The sequence below is a fragment of the Erithacus rubecula genome (genome assembly GCF_903797595.1).
Source record: "Erithacus rubecula genome assembly, chromosome: 9".
In the NCBI taxonomy this organism is placed as follows: domain Eukaryota; kingdom Metazoa; phylum Chordata; class Aves; order Passeriformes; family Muscicapidae; genus Erithacus; species Erithacus rubecula.
The window spans coordinates 4,256,788-4,273,407 of NC_136660.1; the positions used below are offsets into that span (position 1 = coordinate 4,256,788).

The following is a 16,620-nucleotide window of genomic DNA, read 5'->3' on the forward strand; positions in this document are numbered from 1 at the left end:
AGTAAACTATCATAAAGAGGAACAAAGCAACACAAACCATAAAATATCTGTTACCAAAAGTTACTAAGAGTTGAAACTGAAGCTCTGGAAAGTGCTTCAGTGCAGTATGTTGGTAGTGAGCACTTATAAATCAAGTCATAGTATCAATCTCTGCTGCTGAGCAACATGGTTAAGGTTATAATTCCCTGTAATCCCCATTGTCTTAGATTTCGTTCTGCTAATGGGACTGAATGTTTATTGATAGCTTTATTTATAATTAGTAATATTGCTGCTGGGAAAATTGTGATATTAACTAAAGCTGTAGTGGTTTTGTTTCTTGGGAGGATGCAGTGTTGAAGCTGGGATTTTCAGTTGACTGAGGTAGTGAAGGCAGAGTAAATTCTGTGTAGTGCACAGACATCTGTCTGTCTATTGATTATCTGTCCAAGCCTTTTAGGGAGCCAGTTGAGGTGATGGGGAAGTTTGATCATTAAAAGTTCTTGCTGAGTGCAGTTTGAAAAGCAGATAGTATCCATGCTGGTTGGGACTTCTCAAAAGCAACAACTATTCAGTAAATCACTGATTTCTTTTCATAGTTTTCCTTTACAAATATTTCAGTGACATTTATGAAATGTGAACTTGACAGTTTGGCTTGGGTTTAATTATTGCTCCCAAATATTTGTTTCCCACTGACTGTTGGATGCTGGTGAGGTAGTGGCTCTGAGCCACCCTCTGTACTGGATTTTGCTGGTGTAGACATTTCCTATCCCCTCCCCTTAAATCATTATGGTTTCCATTAGGCTTCCAAATAAGCAGAAGCTTAGATGCTCAGAGCTTGGTGTGTTCTTAGAGGCTAGTTTTGTCTGCTCATAAATCCCACCAAACAGCATGGCAAACCTGAAATACTTTTGTCTGTAGTATCAGTACTACATCTGATCCATTTGTCCAGTTCTCACTGTAATTCTAGAACCATGTTATTGTGAGAGCATTGAGGATGACAAATGCTGGCTTCATTAAATAGGACTTGCATACTGTACAGATATGTGTTTCACTGTTGAAACTCTGTGAAATTCTAATGAACTTTCTGGGAGATTGACCTCTGTTTTTCTGAAAGGGCTTTCTGCAGGGTTTTCTCTTTGAAACTACAGGTACTCTGCTTCTGTGATTCTTTTAATAGTATCACCCTGTTTTGACATGCCCAGAGTTATTTTTGAGCTTGAAACTAGAGTGGCATTTTTAACTGCAGTGACTTTGCAGTGGCTAAAAGCAGATTTAGGGTAGCACATTCCCAAAATCTGTGTTAGTAATAAAAAGTCACTGCTTTCTTCCTCATCATCAGCATGTCTTTCAACTTCCATTCATTCCAAATTTGTAGCTTTTTGCCTTCCATCTCACCATTTCTAAGGTATTTAGTGCACAGCCCATCTTGTACTATACATACACACAGGGCAAGTCTCAGTTCTTGACTGGAATCCTGAAATGGTGCTACAGTACCCATTCTTCAATGTAAAAATGTGACTAACCTCAGCTGTACATTTGCATTTTACATTGGTAAAGTCAGTGACATTGCAGCTTCCCCCTGTGGGGAACCATGAGTACAATTAGGTATTTTACTATTTAGCTCACTCCCTCTACCTTGTTAAGTAAAACTTTCCCTATGAAATCTTTGTGGGAATCCTGCCTGTCATGGGCTTCACTAAGGACAAATTTTTTAAAAAAGTACTATTTCCAGGCCAAAGGAATTGATTTGCCCAAGGAAGCTTTTGCCTTAACATACTTACATATCCCTACTCTTGGGATTCCAGCTATTTGAGCTGAGCAATATAGATGCAGTTCTTTGTAGTTTAGGAGTGATGTTTATCTAGATTTTAAAAATAATTCACAGAAGAGCTGCTTTTTGCTCTAAATATGTTCAACTCTTCTATTTCTACAAAATATCCAGGAGAAAAAGCCAAGTGCACTGAGGATGAACACATATTTATTCATGGGAGAAGCAGTCTAGTGTTTCCTCTACACAGATATCTTAGAACAAACACTGATTTCACCTGGTACGTGTGAACTTCTTAAAAAAAGCTCTGTATTGTAAACTTTAATTACATTTCAAGCAAACCTGGCTTTAAAACCCCTAACCAACCCCATGTATAATATTTAAATGTCTCTTCTACTAAAGAGTACATTTTAATATTGTCTACTAGTTTTGTTTTTTTTCTAATTTGTAGTTCAGTTTACATTTGTACAGAAATTATCATGCAAAATACATATTACAAATATGTTTGAAATATCTGCATATGTAACTCCAAGGAATAAGAAGTTCATTTTTGACTGGCTTCTTGCAGCCTGGGGTGCATAGTAATATTTTTTTCCTAACATTTCAGATTGTTTTCAATGTTTGTCCATTTCTTTACAAAACTCTGTTTCCTGTTACCAACACACTGTGATCATAAAGGATGGTCAGTGGTGACCCTTGGAACAGGCAGACTCTCAGTGAATTTTTGACACACAATGGAGATCAGCCATGGCAAAGTGTAGAAAGGAGTCTATTTTAAAACAATGGGAGCTGATACCAAGAACTGTTTAAAAAAGCAACAACTTTATTTCACAGCTACCTGCTAGAAGCATAGCTAGTATGTAACTTGACAATACTTATGCTTTTCTTCTAAGTGATGTAAAGTCTGATTTAATTAATCAGCTGTCACAGCCAAGTTCTGAGAAAACTTCTGGTATTGCTGCACATTTTCACACTTATTTGAACATGTGAAGGACACAGTCTTGTATGCAACTCTGAAGCATTTATTTAAGTTCGGTTGAGATGGAGGGAAATACATTACTGAACAGACAGGTGTTTGTTATTTTCCTTTCATGTGCACTTAAAATACACTATAAAACTGACACGAGCATTTTTCTTCCCAGTGAGAATGACTTCGGAAAAAATATAAAAGATCAACTTTGAGCCTTAAAATTCTAGTTAATATTTCTCTTGGTTAAAGTGAACACTTTTCTATTGGAAATAATAAGGCAATTATCAATGAGTCACTTCTCCAGTATTAACAGTATAAATATTTCATTAGGTTGTGTGAAAACATTTTTCAGAAACCAGTGCTTTTAAACCTGGTGGCATTAAGAACACAGTCATTAAATGAATCTGTATTCCAGATTTATTGGTTGAAGTATCTACAATTGCTGTAAACAATTGGGACTGGCAGTTGTTCACATATTGATATAAAGACTGCAGAGTTGTGTTTTCCTTTTTGGTCTCCTCTGCTTGTGTTAGCAGATAAAGGCATTTAGAAGGAAGGAACTCAGGCCACTGGTTTTAAGGCAAGAGGTCCAATGACATCAGTGCAGACTCATATGTAATGCTGCTGCAGACTGGGTTTGCGTCAATCTGGACCAAAAGTTTAAAGCAGAAGTAATACTTTGTGAAATCTAGAATTGCAACACAGAAGATGTAATTTCTGCTCTAGTTTCCAATATACTGTGCCTCTGGTTGTTTACAAAACCAGGACTAGGAGAAAATGGGAAACTAAATAAACCTACAAGATGGTGAATCAGTAAACACTTGAGAGGTTACAAACCTGAGTGTTTCTGTATCACACATACAGCATTATGCTCCACATTGTGGTGGTTTCATGGACTTTTGGAAGTTAATGACTAGCAGTGACTTCAGTAGAAGTCTGTCATGTTTTGTTGCTGTAGTAGCTTCCCCTGAATAAGAGAATGAAAAGCTGTGTTAGTGTGAAGTGGAGCTGGTTATTCATTAGAGACCAGCAATGAGCAGCCAGGTTGTTCAGGAGGGAGCAGAGTGGCTCTAGCACACCCTAACACACGACTGTGCTGCTCTCCTCTTCCACAGGCCTTTTCCCCTTGTCTTTTCCACCACTTAACCACACAAATGTACTTTTGGTGTCATTTTCTTGCAAGTCCTTCCTTGTGATGAGCACATCAATAGCACTTGTTAAACAGCATTGACATCCATTCACACAAGCTGCCTTTACCAGGCTCACTTCATGGGCTCAGTACACAGAGGAGAAATGTCCTGTAGCAGTTATGGAACAGAATGTAACAACTACAGACCATTTGGGATCAGAGTATGAGTTTGTTTTGATCAGAGCTACTGAAAAGAATTCAAATTGCTGATTTTTTGCATTTTGTGGGGAAATGTCAAGGGTTTTGAAGGTTTCCTAACTATCTTCTTGCTAGGAGATACTGTTCAATTCAACTAACACTTTTTTGTGATCTACGTTCTGTAGCCCAACTCTCACTGAGATTTCTGGGGCCCTTTGAATGACTAAGAGTTAATCCTCCTTACACAAATCTTTGGGAAAAGTCTTTCAGCTTCTTGTCCTCCCAGTTCTAAAGAACTGAATGTAGATCTTAAGAAACATTGTACCACCTGATTGTCAGCATGTCAGCTCAGGTTATAATGATGTGGGTTTGGAGATCCTCCACTGATATTGCAGAGAAAAAGTGAAGAGATGTGGTTTGCATGTTTACACTGTGCACTTCTAATTTGCATTGAGATTTTGGGTGCTGATGTTGTAAAGTGTGAAAGCCACTACTGCTGTCTGTAAGACTGGTCAGTATGATTCCAGCTCTGGTAACCAGTGCTGAGTACTAGCATTCCTTTCTTCTGCATGTGTGAAGAACTCTTGTAGCTGGACTTACCTAATGGATTAGATTCCAGCAAAGAGGAAGAGTTTCTGCTTGCTTGAATTCTTAGTTTCTACTCAGCTGACAGGTAACTTAATCCAGGTAGGATATTAAGACAGGTGGTGGAAAATAAAATAATTTAGGAAGCACAGAGTGATTTAGATCTGAAGAAAGTTCAGGGGGTCATCTGATCCAACCCCTCACTCTCAGCCAGGCAAAGGGGACACAGGGGACTTCCAAGCAGGCAGTCTCCTGTCTTAGAGATAAAGCCTGATGGCCACTGTACCACCTGAAATACTTGAGATCAAAACCTGCCCTCTGGTTTGTGAAATAATGGGGAGAGCAGGGCTCTAGATACGAGTTTGGTCTTTTGTGTCTTAATTTCCTACCTTTCCATTTCCCAACAGCACTGAAATAAGCAAGCAAAATCCAGTAACTTGCTGGATTTTTTCCAAGAGTAGTAACTAATATGGGAAACTTGAAATTTTGGGTGTAGTTTTGGAGTCCCTAAGCCATCCTAAAAACCAAGTGAAGGTAACAGGATAGATAACAGTAAGGTAACAGTAGATACTGTTAGGATAGAGTAGATACTCTATCCTAGGAGATCAGACCCACAGTATGTCTTAAGTTGTGCACCTCATTGCTGAAGTCACTTAACTCAATGCATCACTTTTAATAGCCGTGAGTTTTATTTGTTTGCCAGGGAAGAGGTACAACATGGGCAATATCTGCTTTCCCATGGAAATACCTTGTTTTAACTCTTAGGATGAGTCTGTGTTTTAGCTTTCTGCTCTGTCCAGTCTGGGTTGAGCTGACTGAGATTTCTAACAAAAGTATGAGAGTTAGAATAATGGTTGTTTTATGATGTTCACTCAGGTGGGAAGTAAAACAACACAAGAAATTAAATTCCTCTAAATCCTGAGGGAATCAACAGTTAGGAACAATAGAAACTGTATTTGTGGGAAACTCAGAGAAAGGCATTCTTTTTCTCAGTCTCTGGCTATATCCAATATTCTTTTGCTCTTAATGTAACTCTATTGTTTTATTTGCACATGGATTTTTTTAAGTTAAAACTTTAAATTTGAAGAAACCTCAAACATAGTCTAAAATAAAAGAAGTGCTTGAAATCAATGTCCAGAGGAGAAAGAGTTAGCAGTAATTTAAAGATGCAGGAAAACATCTTAAACATTCACAGATTCACATTCACAGCTGGGGGTATTAATGTAAATGTATAGATGACAAATATACTTAAATCAGTCATTAAGTGTTGTCACTTTACACCTTCTGTTGAGCTTCCATTAATTTGCCTTATTTATTAAAACTGTTGGGGGTTTTTAGCTTTTTGCATATAACTGTTGCTTAACAGAATTTTCTGTCTTCCTATTAGATACCACACTTGTGATCATTTCCTAAATGGTGGTGAAAGTTTACCAGGTCACAGTTCCTTTCCATTTAGCTAGAAAATGAGCTAGACAGTAGATGCACATTAAAAATCAGGGAAGAGACTGATATTTAAAAGCCATGAAGTGAAAAGTTTGGTATAATCTGTGCTAAAGTCAGAGGATCACTAACATGGTCAAGAAAAAAGTATGAAGCATATCTGGAAAACAGCTTCAGCTATGGGCTCAAGAGAACATGCTTCAGGCAAGAGGAATTTCCATTTCCTATGTGCCTTATGCACATGCCCTGTACCTTATTTTATGAACTTTTACACCAAGAGTACACAGTTCATGGAGTACACACACACACAGATATAAATATTTAGGGTATACAGCTGTACCTACATGAAATGCTATATTTATCTAGTCTGGAGTTCAAAAATTCTAGAATAGGCTGGCATAATAATCATATATAAAAATGAGTTACATCTTTTCCATTCAACTTGTGCTTTGTGATTTTTTGGCATGTTTTTAAGATTACATTCAAAGTCTTGCTGTTTACCCTCATTCAGGATTGGTGTTACTGTAATGTCAGTGTTTTCACTGGCAGTATTCCAGCTAATCATCCTCAATCCTTAGCATGGCAGCTACAGTGCAGTAGCTCTAATTCAAGAAGTAAAAGTGGTATTGGCTTTTAGGTGCTGAAAACTATGTTTACTATGTAATTCTTAGCAAACTACACAGTACTGAATTTATTGCACAACACTCCATACCACAATTATCCTGCATTAAAACCATATGCAAAAGTCTTGTATGATATATTACTTGCAGCATTTGCAGCAGCAGAGCACTTCATTACAAACAAGTTGCTTGTAAACCTTGAGCATCGTGAGTTGTACCTCCTCTTTTATTATTATTATTATTATCATTGTTTAGTTTTTCACAGTTCTAAGTATCTCCGCAGGTGCAACTGGAACGAGTGTTTGTTTTTCAAAGTTCTTCACTCTCCACCAACTTTTGGGTTGGGGATGCAAACAGCATGGGGCTGTCAGGAGCTGGAAAGGCAGGGAAGATGTCGAGTCCTTGGCTGCTGAGGTTCGTGTAGCGGCTGCCAGCGGGGCGGAGCTTGAGCGCTTGTGGGATCTGACGGTGCCACTGAGCTGGAGCGACAGAAACACAACAAACCTCTAGTGCAGGTCACTGAGAAAGTGCGGGCATCAACACACACACCTGGAAAGGGCTTCCAGCATCCTTGGAGGGAGCACAGCATTGTTCTTTCTGGGCTAGGGTCTGCTCTTTTGAGTATTATCATTGGCATTGTTTGTATGTTCAGGGATTCTATTGAAGTCTACAGATAAAATTTCAACCCTGTTCCATTCAATTTCCCAAAGTCCAAAATATAATGATTGAATCTTTGGAGCCTTCTCCAAAGCCCTTGCAATCAAAACTAAAAACATGAATAGCATGAACAGAGATGAATCAGAGCCCTGGCCATTCTGTTCTGTACTGCTTCATCCTCTGAATGGCTTTTCTTCAGGGAAGTGATTACAATTTTTATTGCCATGTAGTAGTTACAACTACTAACACATTTTCTAGATTCTAGTACTGAAAGAAATGCAATCCAAAGACACATATTTGGTAATTTAAAAGTAGCATTCTACATATGAACAAATGCTGCTAAATTTTTGTAAAATTATTATATTATATAATACCTAGTACTTTTTAATCCCTAAAACACTTCAGACAAGGGAAAATTATATTATCTTTGCCAGTGTTTATCCATATGGGTCTGCACCCAAATTATCTGTCAGCAGTAAAAATGAAAGGATATGAGAATGAAATTCAAGTTCAGGCTCCAATGTTCTGAGGTGACTTAGTGTGGGAGACAACAATCTACATGTTAAGCATTGATAGGAAATGTCTTTCCATGCTGAATTTTGACCCTATCTGGAAATATTTTTTCTTGCGGTGCCCAATTTTTTTCTGCTTGAACTCCTCATTATTATTTTTCTTTGCACGCAGAATAGTAAATATCAGACCACACCTCCAATCTCTCGACCCCACCCATTCAAAGTAACACAAAGAAAAACGACTTCTGACACTCACATTGGGGTGTGAGTTGCATATTTTAGAGAATGTGGTTAGAATTGGGAAGCATTTCTTGATTTCTGCATTCTTCCTGTTTGTGCCTTGAATCCTTCATTGAAAATGTATGTCTCCCAACATTTAGATGGAATTTTTCAATTTTGTTCCACCTTTCCTGAATCAGCCTCCCCTAGCCCTCTCTTGAGCCTTACATTATTATTGCCCGTATCACCACAAGGTGGCAGGAGGCTGACAGAGATGCACTGGTGACTTACTTCTGATAGGTGGGGTTCGAAAACGTGGGATCTTTTTTTGTTTGTTTGTTTGTTTATTTGGGTTTTTTTTTTCCTTTTAAGTATCTGGTTCTAATCCAACTAGTTTGTGGAATATAAATATATATAAAATCTAGTTTGTGGAATATGCTTTCTGTTTTATTATGCTGCTTAAGTGATCGAGATACTCTCCTTTTTCTATTCCATCTTGCAGAGATAACAGTTAAATGATGTGCTGTACTCTTGAAGTGGGCTGGGGCCTTCTGAGTGCCAGACAGATGTATTGGAGGTAAAGCAGCCCCCATCAGTTAGGCTTGGTTTGCACCCCCCATGCTGTGGAAGGAGGGATCTGCTTCCCTGAGTGCAGTTTATTGCTCTCTCAGGTCAGGCCTGTAGCACAGACATGTCAGAGGCAGTGGAGTTAAGGTTCAACTTGAAAATATATGTTATATTTCTGGGAGGTGGGAAATGGGAGTGGAGAATATTGTGCAGAACTCCTGCTTTGGCTTTTTGTCCTTCTTCTTTACATCAAGGCAGCAGAGCTGGTTTGGCCATTTAGCTGTATCATGATATCTCTTCTGGGGCCTTATTAAGCTGTGGCACTGATTTCTAATCTGTGCCAAAGCCAGACTAAGAACTAGTTGGGATTGTTTCCTTTCCCAGCCAGTACCTACCGTATATATCAAGTCGAGCAGTGCAGGAGACAATGCCAGCTTCATTCTTTGCAGACAAGGTGTACCAGCCAGCATCTGCTTTCTTGGCAGGCTGGATCAGGAGGCAGACATACCCTGTTGTGTCCTGATGCATGCTGCAAAACAGGTGTTTGGGAATCAGTGTTTCTCAAGAGCACATCAGCTTTCAGATTTTAAAATATATATATTAAATATGAAACAGACATTGTCATCTCTATTCACAAAGTCTGTAGTCAATAGATTTGCTTTCAGTATGGCCTCAAATAATGACCAGGAAATTTCAGATCTGTTCTGGCTCCTCTCAGTTGTGCATAGCCACAGTTGACAGTGAGAACTGAATTGTTACTCTGTATGTGTTAATATTAGCATTATTTGTTGAATACTAATGAGCTAAACCTGTGCAAAGCAGCTGCACAATCCTGTATTTTTTCATAGTTCAGAAGCTGGAACAAGAACATAGTAAAATACCAGGAGCTCTTGTACAAAGTTGTGATATTTTTCATGACAGCAGCCAGAGCCAGTCAGAAACTTTCATGGGGTACCCTTTTCCATGAGAAAATGACCAAGAGGGAAAAGCAGAAAGATTTCTTTAGCCAACGCTCTGAAAGAAACCTGCATCATTGTTCCCTTCACTTCCCTTGCTCTTTAGTCATCTAAGACTTTGTGGCTGCAATTTCCAGGGAAAACTTCTCAGTAGGATATAACAGAATTGAGACTCCTCTGCTCTCTAGGCTGAGGCTTTTTATCAACCCAAGTGTTTCTCTCATTATAAAGGAAGAGATGCAAAATGACCACTTGAAGTTCCAGGATATTCTGAAATTTGAGATTTTGTTTCTGTATGAACTGGTATGAAACTACAGACTTGCAGGACAAGAGGAAATTTTGTGCTTCTAACAGCTCTAATAAAAAAGGAAGCATTCACCCTTTGCTCCCTGCCCTACAGGATTTAAAAAGCACTTATCATTAATTACAGCCAGGCACATTACTTCATCAGCTTTTCTTTTTCAAAAATTAAAAACTAGTGATGCATTTGACTGCAAGAGCTGAACCTGAACATTGTTGTATTTTGTAAGTATGGATCAAAGTCTTTGCCTTTGTAACCAACTTTAAGTTTCTCTATCTGACATGATAAACTCTCTATTATCCCATGCTCTCGGGCACTGAAACTTTCTGAGTTTGAATTCATACTTAGTTAGAACTAAACTTGGGAAAAACAGGTTAGAGAGAATAAGGTTTTGAAATTCATGCATTAAAATACCATGTCAGAGTATGTTTGATCAGGAGATTCATGCACTCTGTCAGGCCTGTGGCCTGCAGGCTCTGTCCCCACTCCCTGAGGCTGTGGGGCATTGTGCCTTTGTTCTGAACCAAGGAAACAGCCACTGTTCACCCCACAGGGAAGCAAGATTTATACAGATTTATGTGGGTGAAAAATTATAAAGCTTGTTGTTATAAAGCACCGCCACCTGTGGTTATAACAGAGCTTTTCATGGAGGCAGCTGGTCCAGCCACAAGAAATTTCAGGCATTGGTATTATGGTACAGTACCTCATCCTCTCTCTGTTGGATGGGATGGTCTCATTGTCTTTCTTCCAGTAAAATACAGGAGGAGGCATTCCCACAACTCTGCACTCTAATCTGACAGGGTAACCTTCTGGAACACCACAGTTCTGAAGCTTCTCCAGAAACATAGGGGCTCTTTTTACTTCCTTTGCTGGAAAAAGAATTATTTGACAATAGGTGTTTTATTCTCTGTTTCTCTTTGAATAGTATGGGAGAACACGATAAAAAATTGTTCTTGTGACACCAAAATAGGTTGTGAATTTTTAGTGGGATGTTGTCTATACATATTACCATTGCAGGAAATTAATGCCAGATCTATAAATTTCAATCTCTCGCATATTTTAAAGCTTTATTAAAGAGCAGTATTCAGATTAAATTATTCTATTTAAAAACATTTTTAAACCAATAAAATTTGGGCTGAAATTACATATCTGTATCTACAGCTGTAGATTCTCCTTTTCTCAATGAATTAACTATTTATACTTGTCTGTTGGGAAAATATGTAAGGTAATTTTGAAGAAATGCATACAGATAACTTCATCATTGAGATTAGTTTTTTCAGTGCTGCTTACCTACAACAGTGAGCTCCAGACTGAATGAATTTTGTCCTGTTCTGTTGGTGGCAAGGCAGGTGTAAGTCCCAGCATCACTTTGGGAGAGAGGGTCGATGAGCAGGGAGTGCACTCCAGTCTCTCTGACCAGCATCTTGTGTCTGGCATCTGGGAGCACAGGTTTGCCATTCAGGAGCCACGTCAGCTCTGGGGTTGGTAACCCACTCACCTAAGGGACAGGGAAACAGCTCCAGACAATGTCCAGCTGACACAGGTTAGGAAATTCAGAGCTAGGACTTTCTACAACTACCAGCTGAATCAGGTCAAATTCTAGACCAGAGCAATTTTTTATTTTTTAAATTATCTCTCTGTTTTTGTTTCTGTGCTGACTGCTTCCCAAAGGGAGAAAACCAGAAAGGAAATAAGCAAAAAGATTTTAAAATACATTAAATATCTACATTTTTCTTAGTAAGGAAGAAACTTAGTTTGAAATAGGAAATTAAAATATGAGAGTCACAAAAGACTCTTAATATATCTGCTAGTTTTCAATTTTTTGTGCTGAATATAAATCAAATTCCTAAGTATAAAATGCTAAACAAAGATGAAAAAAGTTCTATACACAGTACTTTGTATTTTGTAAAATTTGATGAAGAATTATATAATACTTCATAGCTGTTGAACTTGCCTGCTTTAAAACACTACAAATGAAGTATTTTTTGAAAGATTGGACTGTGTTGTAGTATTAAAAACCTTTTCAATAGGGAGCAGTATTTACTCATGTCTAAAATACTGCTTTCCACACCACATTTTACAAAGCAGACAAGAAGGAAGTGGAGCTTGCCTGGGTGAGGACTGCTCTCTCCCAGGCCTGTGCAATGCCTGACATGCTTTGAGGCTTCTCAAGCTCTGCCAGGGCAGCAGAGCTAGGAATAACCAAATTCTTTGGCATGCTCCTCGTAAACTTTCCACCATAAATTAAGTAGTAATGAGTCTTGCTCATCCTCAGGGCATTAACTTGTGCCTCAGAGCTCCTACCCTCTTGAGGGCAGAGGTCAGTGTCAGCCACCTCTGCTGCACTGCAGGGACACAGAGGGGCTACCAGGATATGTTGGAGCAGGTGGTTCTCCTAAAGGTGTTCAATAACAGGATGTTCACTCTGTGTGCTCCAACCTCTGACTACTCTTTCATGCCAGGATTTCAATCTGTAAATTGGGGATGTTTCTGCCTCTGTGCATGCTGGGGAAGCATAAAATGACCTGGGCTCAGTTCCCTTTTTTCAGGGAGTATTAATCTTCAGTAATTCAGTCCAATAGAATGGGAACATTTGTTTGAACACAAAGCAGCGTGCTGCATCCTCTCTTTCTCACGATTTTGTGCTATTGTGGATTATGTTCAAGAATCTGATAACAGAGCAGAATTTCTGGAGTTCATACTGGTAAAGAACACAGTGAACACATCTAGTAATTTGAACAACCTTGTAAGTGAGCCTTCTGTTTCTGGGTTGTGTTTTCTGTATTCTTCATCCCACAGAAGAAGAATATTTGTTTCAAAAGAAATCCCTGGAATCAGCTCAGAGACAATGGCATTAAGGAAGAGTTTTAGAAATGAAGCATTAAAACTGGAATGGAAAATGTTGATGCATGCAAGGAAGAACATGAAAACACTCAGCACTACATGTACAGAGGTAGGGAAAGTGAGAGTGAGCAGTGAAGCAGTTCATACCTTACAGTCCAACCTGCAGAGTCTCCCTTCATGTGCCACCATGTCACCTGGAGCCTGTAGGAAGTATGGCCTGAAAAAGCGTTCTTGAACTGCCTCCTTGTCTCCTTCTGGCACCCGGGGTCGTGTTCTGCAACACAGAAATCACATGGCTGTGTTTGGAAGTCAATTTTTTTCCCTCTAATGATTAAAAAAAAAAGGGAAGAAATTGAGGAAAAGGATGGAGAGATAGCTTGAGTTACATAAAAGGGCAGAAAGAAATGGACAGATTGTAATTTAATGCTTGCATATTTTGCATTTAGAAAGATTATCAAATTAACTATATCATGTAGTGTCCTTAGATTCCCAAGGCAGCCTTTGCTTCTTTTTGCTTTTTTGAGCTGAATTTCAGTTTGTTAATCCATCCCTTGCCTTTAGCTCCACTTCAACAAGCAAATGAAGTCGTACTTAAACTTCCCTGTATTTGAGGATGACCTTCAAAAACATAGAAGTGACCTGTTGGGAGGGAACTGCTGCTGTTATTTCCATTTTATGATTGAGAACTGAAGTTCAATGCAGTGGTTATTTTGGGTGCCTCCAGTAAAAAGCATAAAGAAGGTCTGCAGGACTTTTTTCTTTCACCTGTGAGGCTGAGTTGTTGATATTCGTCCCCGAAAAGGGACACTCTGAACCATCAGGTGTCCTGAACAACTGATCCTCCCCTGCAATTCACAAGGGAAACAGAATTAATAGTTGGTTAATGACTTATTTAATTTTAAAGTATAAATATTGGACCTTACAGTGCATTAGGCTTTATTTTTATAAAGCAGCTGAACTATAGTGAGAATACCAGTTCCCCAAAGCAAATGCTGTTAGCCTGCAGTTGGGGCAGGGGTTTCTCAAATTCTTCCAGCCTGTGGCAGTGCATTTACCAGTGGTGCCTGTCCCTGCTTATTTATTCATGCCACAGGTACTGTCTGCTAGTACCTTTGTACTGTCTACTTTAAAATGCAGCCATACAGAAACTGAAAAGAAAAATAATCTTAAAAAAAGGAAACATTTAAACTGGAAAAAAGTTGCCTGATTAATGTACTTCTAAATAAACATCTAAGCTAGTACAAGGGGTCTAGAAGGGTGTAAGGAAGTGAGGCTATTTGCAGACTCACATCTTTGCATCCTGGATAAAGAATATGATTGTGTTTGGTAACAGTTCCAAATTTGATGTAACTATTTTTTTTTTGTTTCTGCCCTATTCTTTCTGCCTGAAAATCTCATCTGTCTTGTCAGCACATCTCAGAAGGAACCTATCAGCAACTGAGAGTGGGATGGAGATAAGGCAGGAGTTAGGAACATGAAAAAATGGCCTTGGTGCTTTTGACTGTCTGTGTAATAGGGGAGTAGTTTCACCACTCATCTTTACATGGTTTCCTCTCCTATGCTCTGAAAGAACCTGGTTTGTGATACAGTCACCACTTGATGTCAAAGTATGTGGCCTAATTAATGTTCCTATTAATGTATATTAGAAAAAGATGAAACAAACATTTTTGTAAAAGAAAATGAAACACCTTACTTGTGGGTTTGCAGCCATAATTGTATAGTTGCCATCATCATCATTAGTAGCAGCTTCAATGTGTAAAGAACATGTTCCATCTTCTTCTCTGTTCATTTTGAAATGTGTATTTTTCTTTGAAATCTGCTTGCCATCCTTGAACCAGTAGACCTGTAGTGATCAGACACACCCCCATGACTTAACAGAGACTAGAAAAAGAACATGAGTGATAGATAATAAAATTTTAGATTAATATAAACTTTGCAGATCAGTTATAAAGTTATATCAGCATATCATAGCTGGGTCTGTACAGAAACTGCTGTGGGGTTGGGTTTTGTTCCTTCACCAGCTGCAGTGAGAATGACATACCTTGGGAACAGGTATTCCAACTATTTTGCAGGTGAATGTGGTAGGGGATCCTTCCATGACCCGAAAATGCTTGAGTCTCTTATCAAAGATGGGAGCTATGTATTTGCCTGTAGGGATTTCCTCGTGTTGCACTTCATCATCTGATTCATCCACCGGGGTCCGCTCCAGGCGGAATTCGATTTCATTCATCAGCCTCTGCTCAAAGCTTGAAATCCTGTATTCCTGCTGGGTGAGAGAGGCACAGGTCTCAGCAAAACCATCATGTCCTGGTTATTTGCAGCCATTGGCACTTCTAGACTAATTTACAAGTGAAAATAAAAAAGCCTAAGTTAACCTAGGACGTCCTGAAGCAGTCTGAATTTGGTTTGCAGTGCAATGACACTGAGGTTTTTCACAGGCAGCCCAAGAAATCAGACATGTAACTCCTCTAAGTACCTGTCAAAAATAATTATATTCTTGCACACTTTTGATCAAAATAAATCATTAAAGTATACTAAATTTTTGAGGATTTTGTGTTCAAATATTAGTCACCTGCTAATTATAGAAATGAATGTTGTATATTTTAGTTTATAATTAAGTAAGGAAAACTCTACTGAGTAAAAATGAAAATTAGAAAGAAATGGAATTCTTTTCAGAGTAATTAACTTAAGGTTAAACTTGGACAGATTTCTAGCTGGTGTAACTGAGAATACAAAATATGTTAAATTGAAATTCTTAGAAGATTAAATAGATTATGCAATAAACCCAGCATATTCCTACATAAATTAACATTTCCAGATAGTTCAATGTGATTATGAACTTTCTCCTGATCCCCTGAATTCAATTAGAAACCTCTTATCACTTAGCTGTTTTGCATGAGGAAATCTCCTGTCTAGACCAGGAGGCATTTGACCAAATGTCTCTTGCTGTGACTTGTGAAGCCTCAGACCAAGAGCCAGCTTCAGTTTGTGCCTCCAAAGCTTTGTTTGTCCTGGGCATGGTGGAGCACTGTAGCTACCCCTGGATGGACTTCTCAGGTAGCACACTCTGCCCCCTGCACTGACACACACACCTGCTAGAGCTCCTTGCTTTTGAGTCATTACAAACTGCCTTTTTTGGAGGGAAATCTTGTGTTACCCGTAGAAGAAAAATCACTTTGCTCAGACCTGGATTTGTGCAGCTTTAAAGCCCAGAGTTTGCATTCCTGCTTCTGTGGAAAAGGGAATTTTAGAAGCCAACAAGTAGTAAATAAGGGTGTAACCAATCCTTAGATATATTCAATTTGCTGAAAAAACAAGGTTCAGAAAATGCATCTTGTCTGAAATATTATAGGAAGTTAATTAAAGAATCAGCAGATATGCCAAAACACTGGCATATAATATATGTGAGAATAAGTGAGAATGCACCTCTGTATGCAGAGTATAATCTTGGAGGTTTTTGTTTGTTTGGTGAGTTTTCTTTAAGGACTAGCAAGAACTGAAAGGAGTTGCTAATATGGCATTCTGAAGGACTGTTTTTATAACAGAAGCCATAAACCTATTTCTGAATGTAATACATCCCTGATCATTTAGCCATTCCATCTTACTGCTGATTATGCTCTTGACCAATGGTTTCCAGATAAGGGAGAAAACATGGAGAAGCAGCAAAATATTTTAGCTGACAAACTCTTCTACTTTCTTCAGAAGACCAAGGAGACAGAAGTGACCGAAAGTTTAGATTTTACAGCAGAGTTTTGAGGAGGCAGGGGTTTGTAAGACTGTGCCAAGCAGAGCTCTGAGCTGGTGCTCTGTGCCAGGGTGAGCCCTGCCAGAGGCTGGGAGCCAGGCACAGCGTGGCACAGCCCCTCCTCGGGGGG

The 16,620-nt window shown here is 38.8% G+C and overlaps 1 protein-coding gene and 1 long non-coding RNA gene across 4 annotated transcripts in view; one reads left to right on the forward strand and one right to left on the reverse strand.

Moving 5' to 3' along the window:
• The first annotated feature begins 4,197 nt into the window (after positions 1 to 4,197).
• LOC306805012 lies at positions 4,198 to 6,886 on the forward strand. Its single transcript, XR_013775087.1, has 2 exons — positions 4,198 to 5,201; positions 5,258 to 6,886. It is a non-coding gene; the product is annotated as an uncharacterized lncRNA (long non-coding RNA).
• Positions 6,875 to 16,620, reverse strand: part of MYPN (myopalladin) — a 61,399-nt gene continuing 51,653 nt past the window's right edge. For all 3 annotated transcript variants that reach the window (XM_079312293.1, XM_079312291.1, XM_079312292.1), the window contains exons 13-20: positions 14,787 to 15,008; positions 14,439 to 14,588; positions 13,511 to 13,590; positions 12,893 to 13,019; positions 11,192 to 11,399; positions 10,605 to 10,770; positions 9,040 to 9,173; positions 6,875 to 7,168 (exon numbers count right to left, since the gene is read on the reverse strand). In XM_079312293.1, coding sequence (XP_079168419.1) covers positions 6,999 to 7,168; positions 9,040 to 9,173; positions 10,605 to 10,770; positions 11,192 to 11,399; positions 12,893 to 13,019; positions 13,511 to 13,590; positions 14,439 to 14,588; positions 14,787 to 15,008 — 1,257 coding nt within the window. In that variant the 3' untranslated portion in view covers positions 6,875 to 6,998. The remainder of the gene's footprint in view (positions 7,169 to 9,039; positions 9,174 to 10,604; positions 10,771 to 11,191; positions 11,400 to 12,892; positions 13,020 to 13,510; positions 13,591 to 14,438; positions 14,589 to 14,786; positions 15,009 to 16,620) is intronic.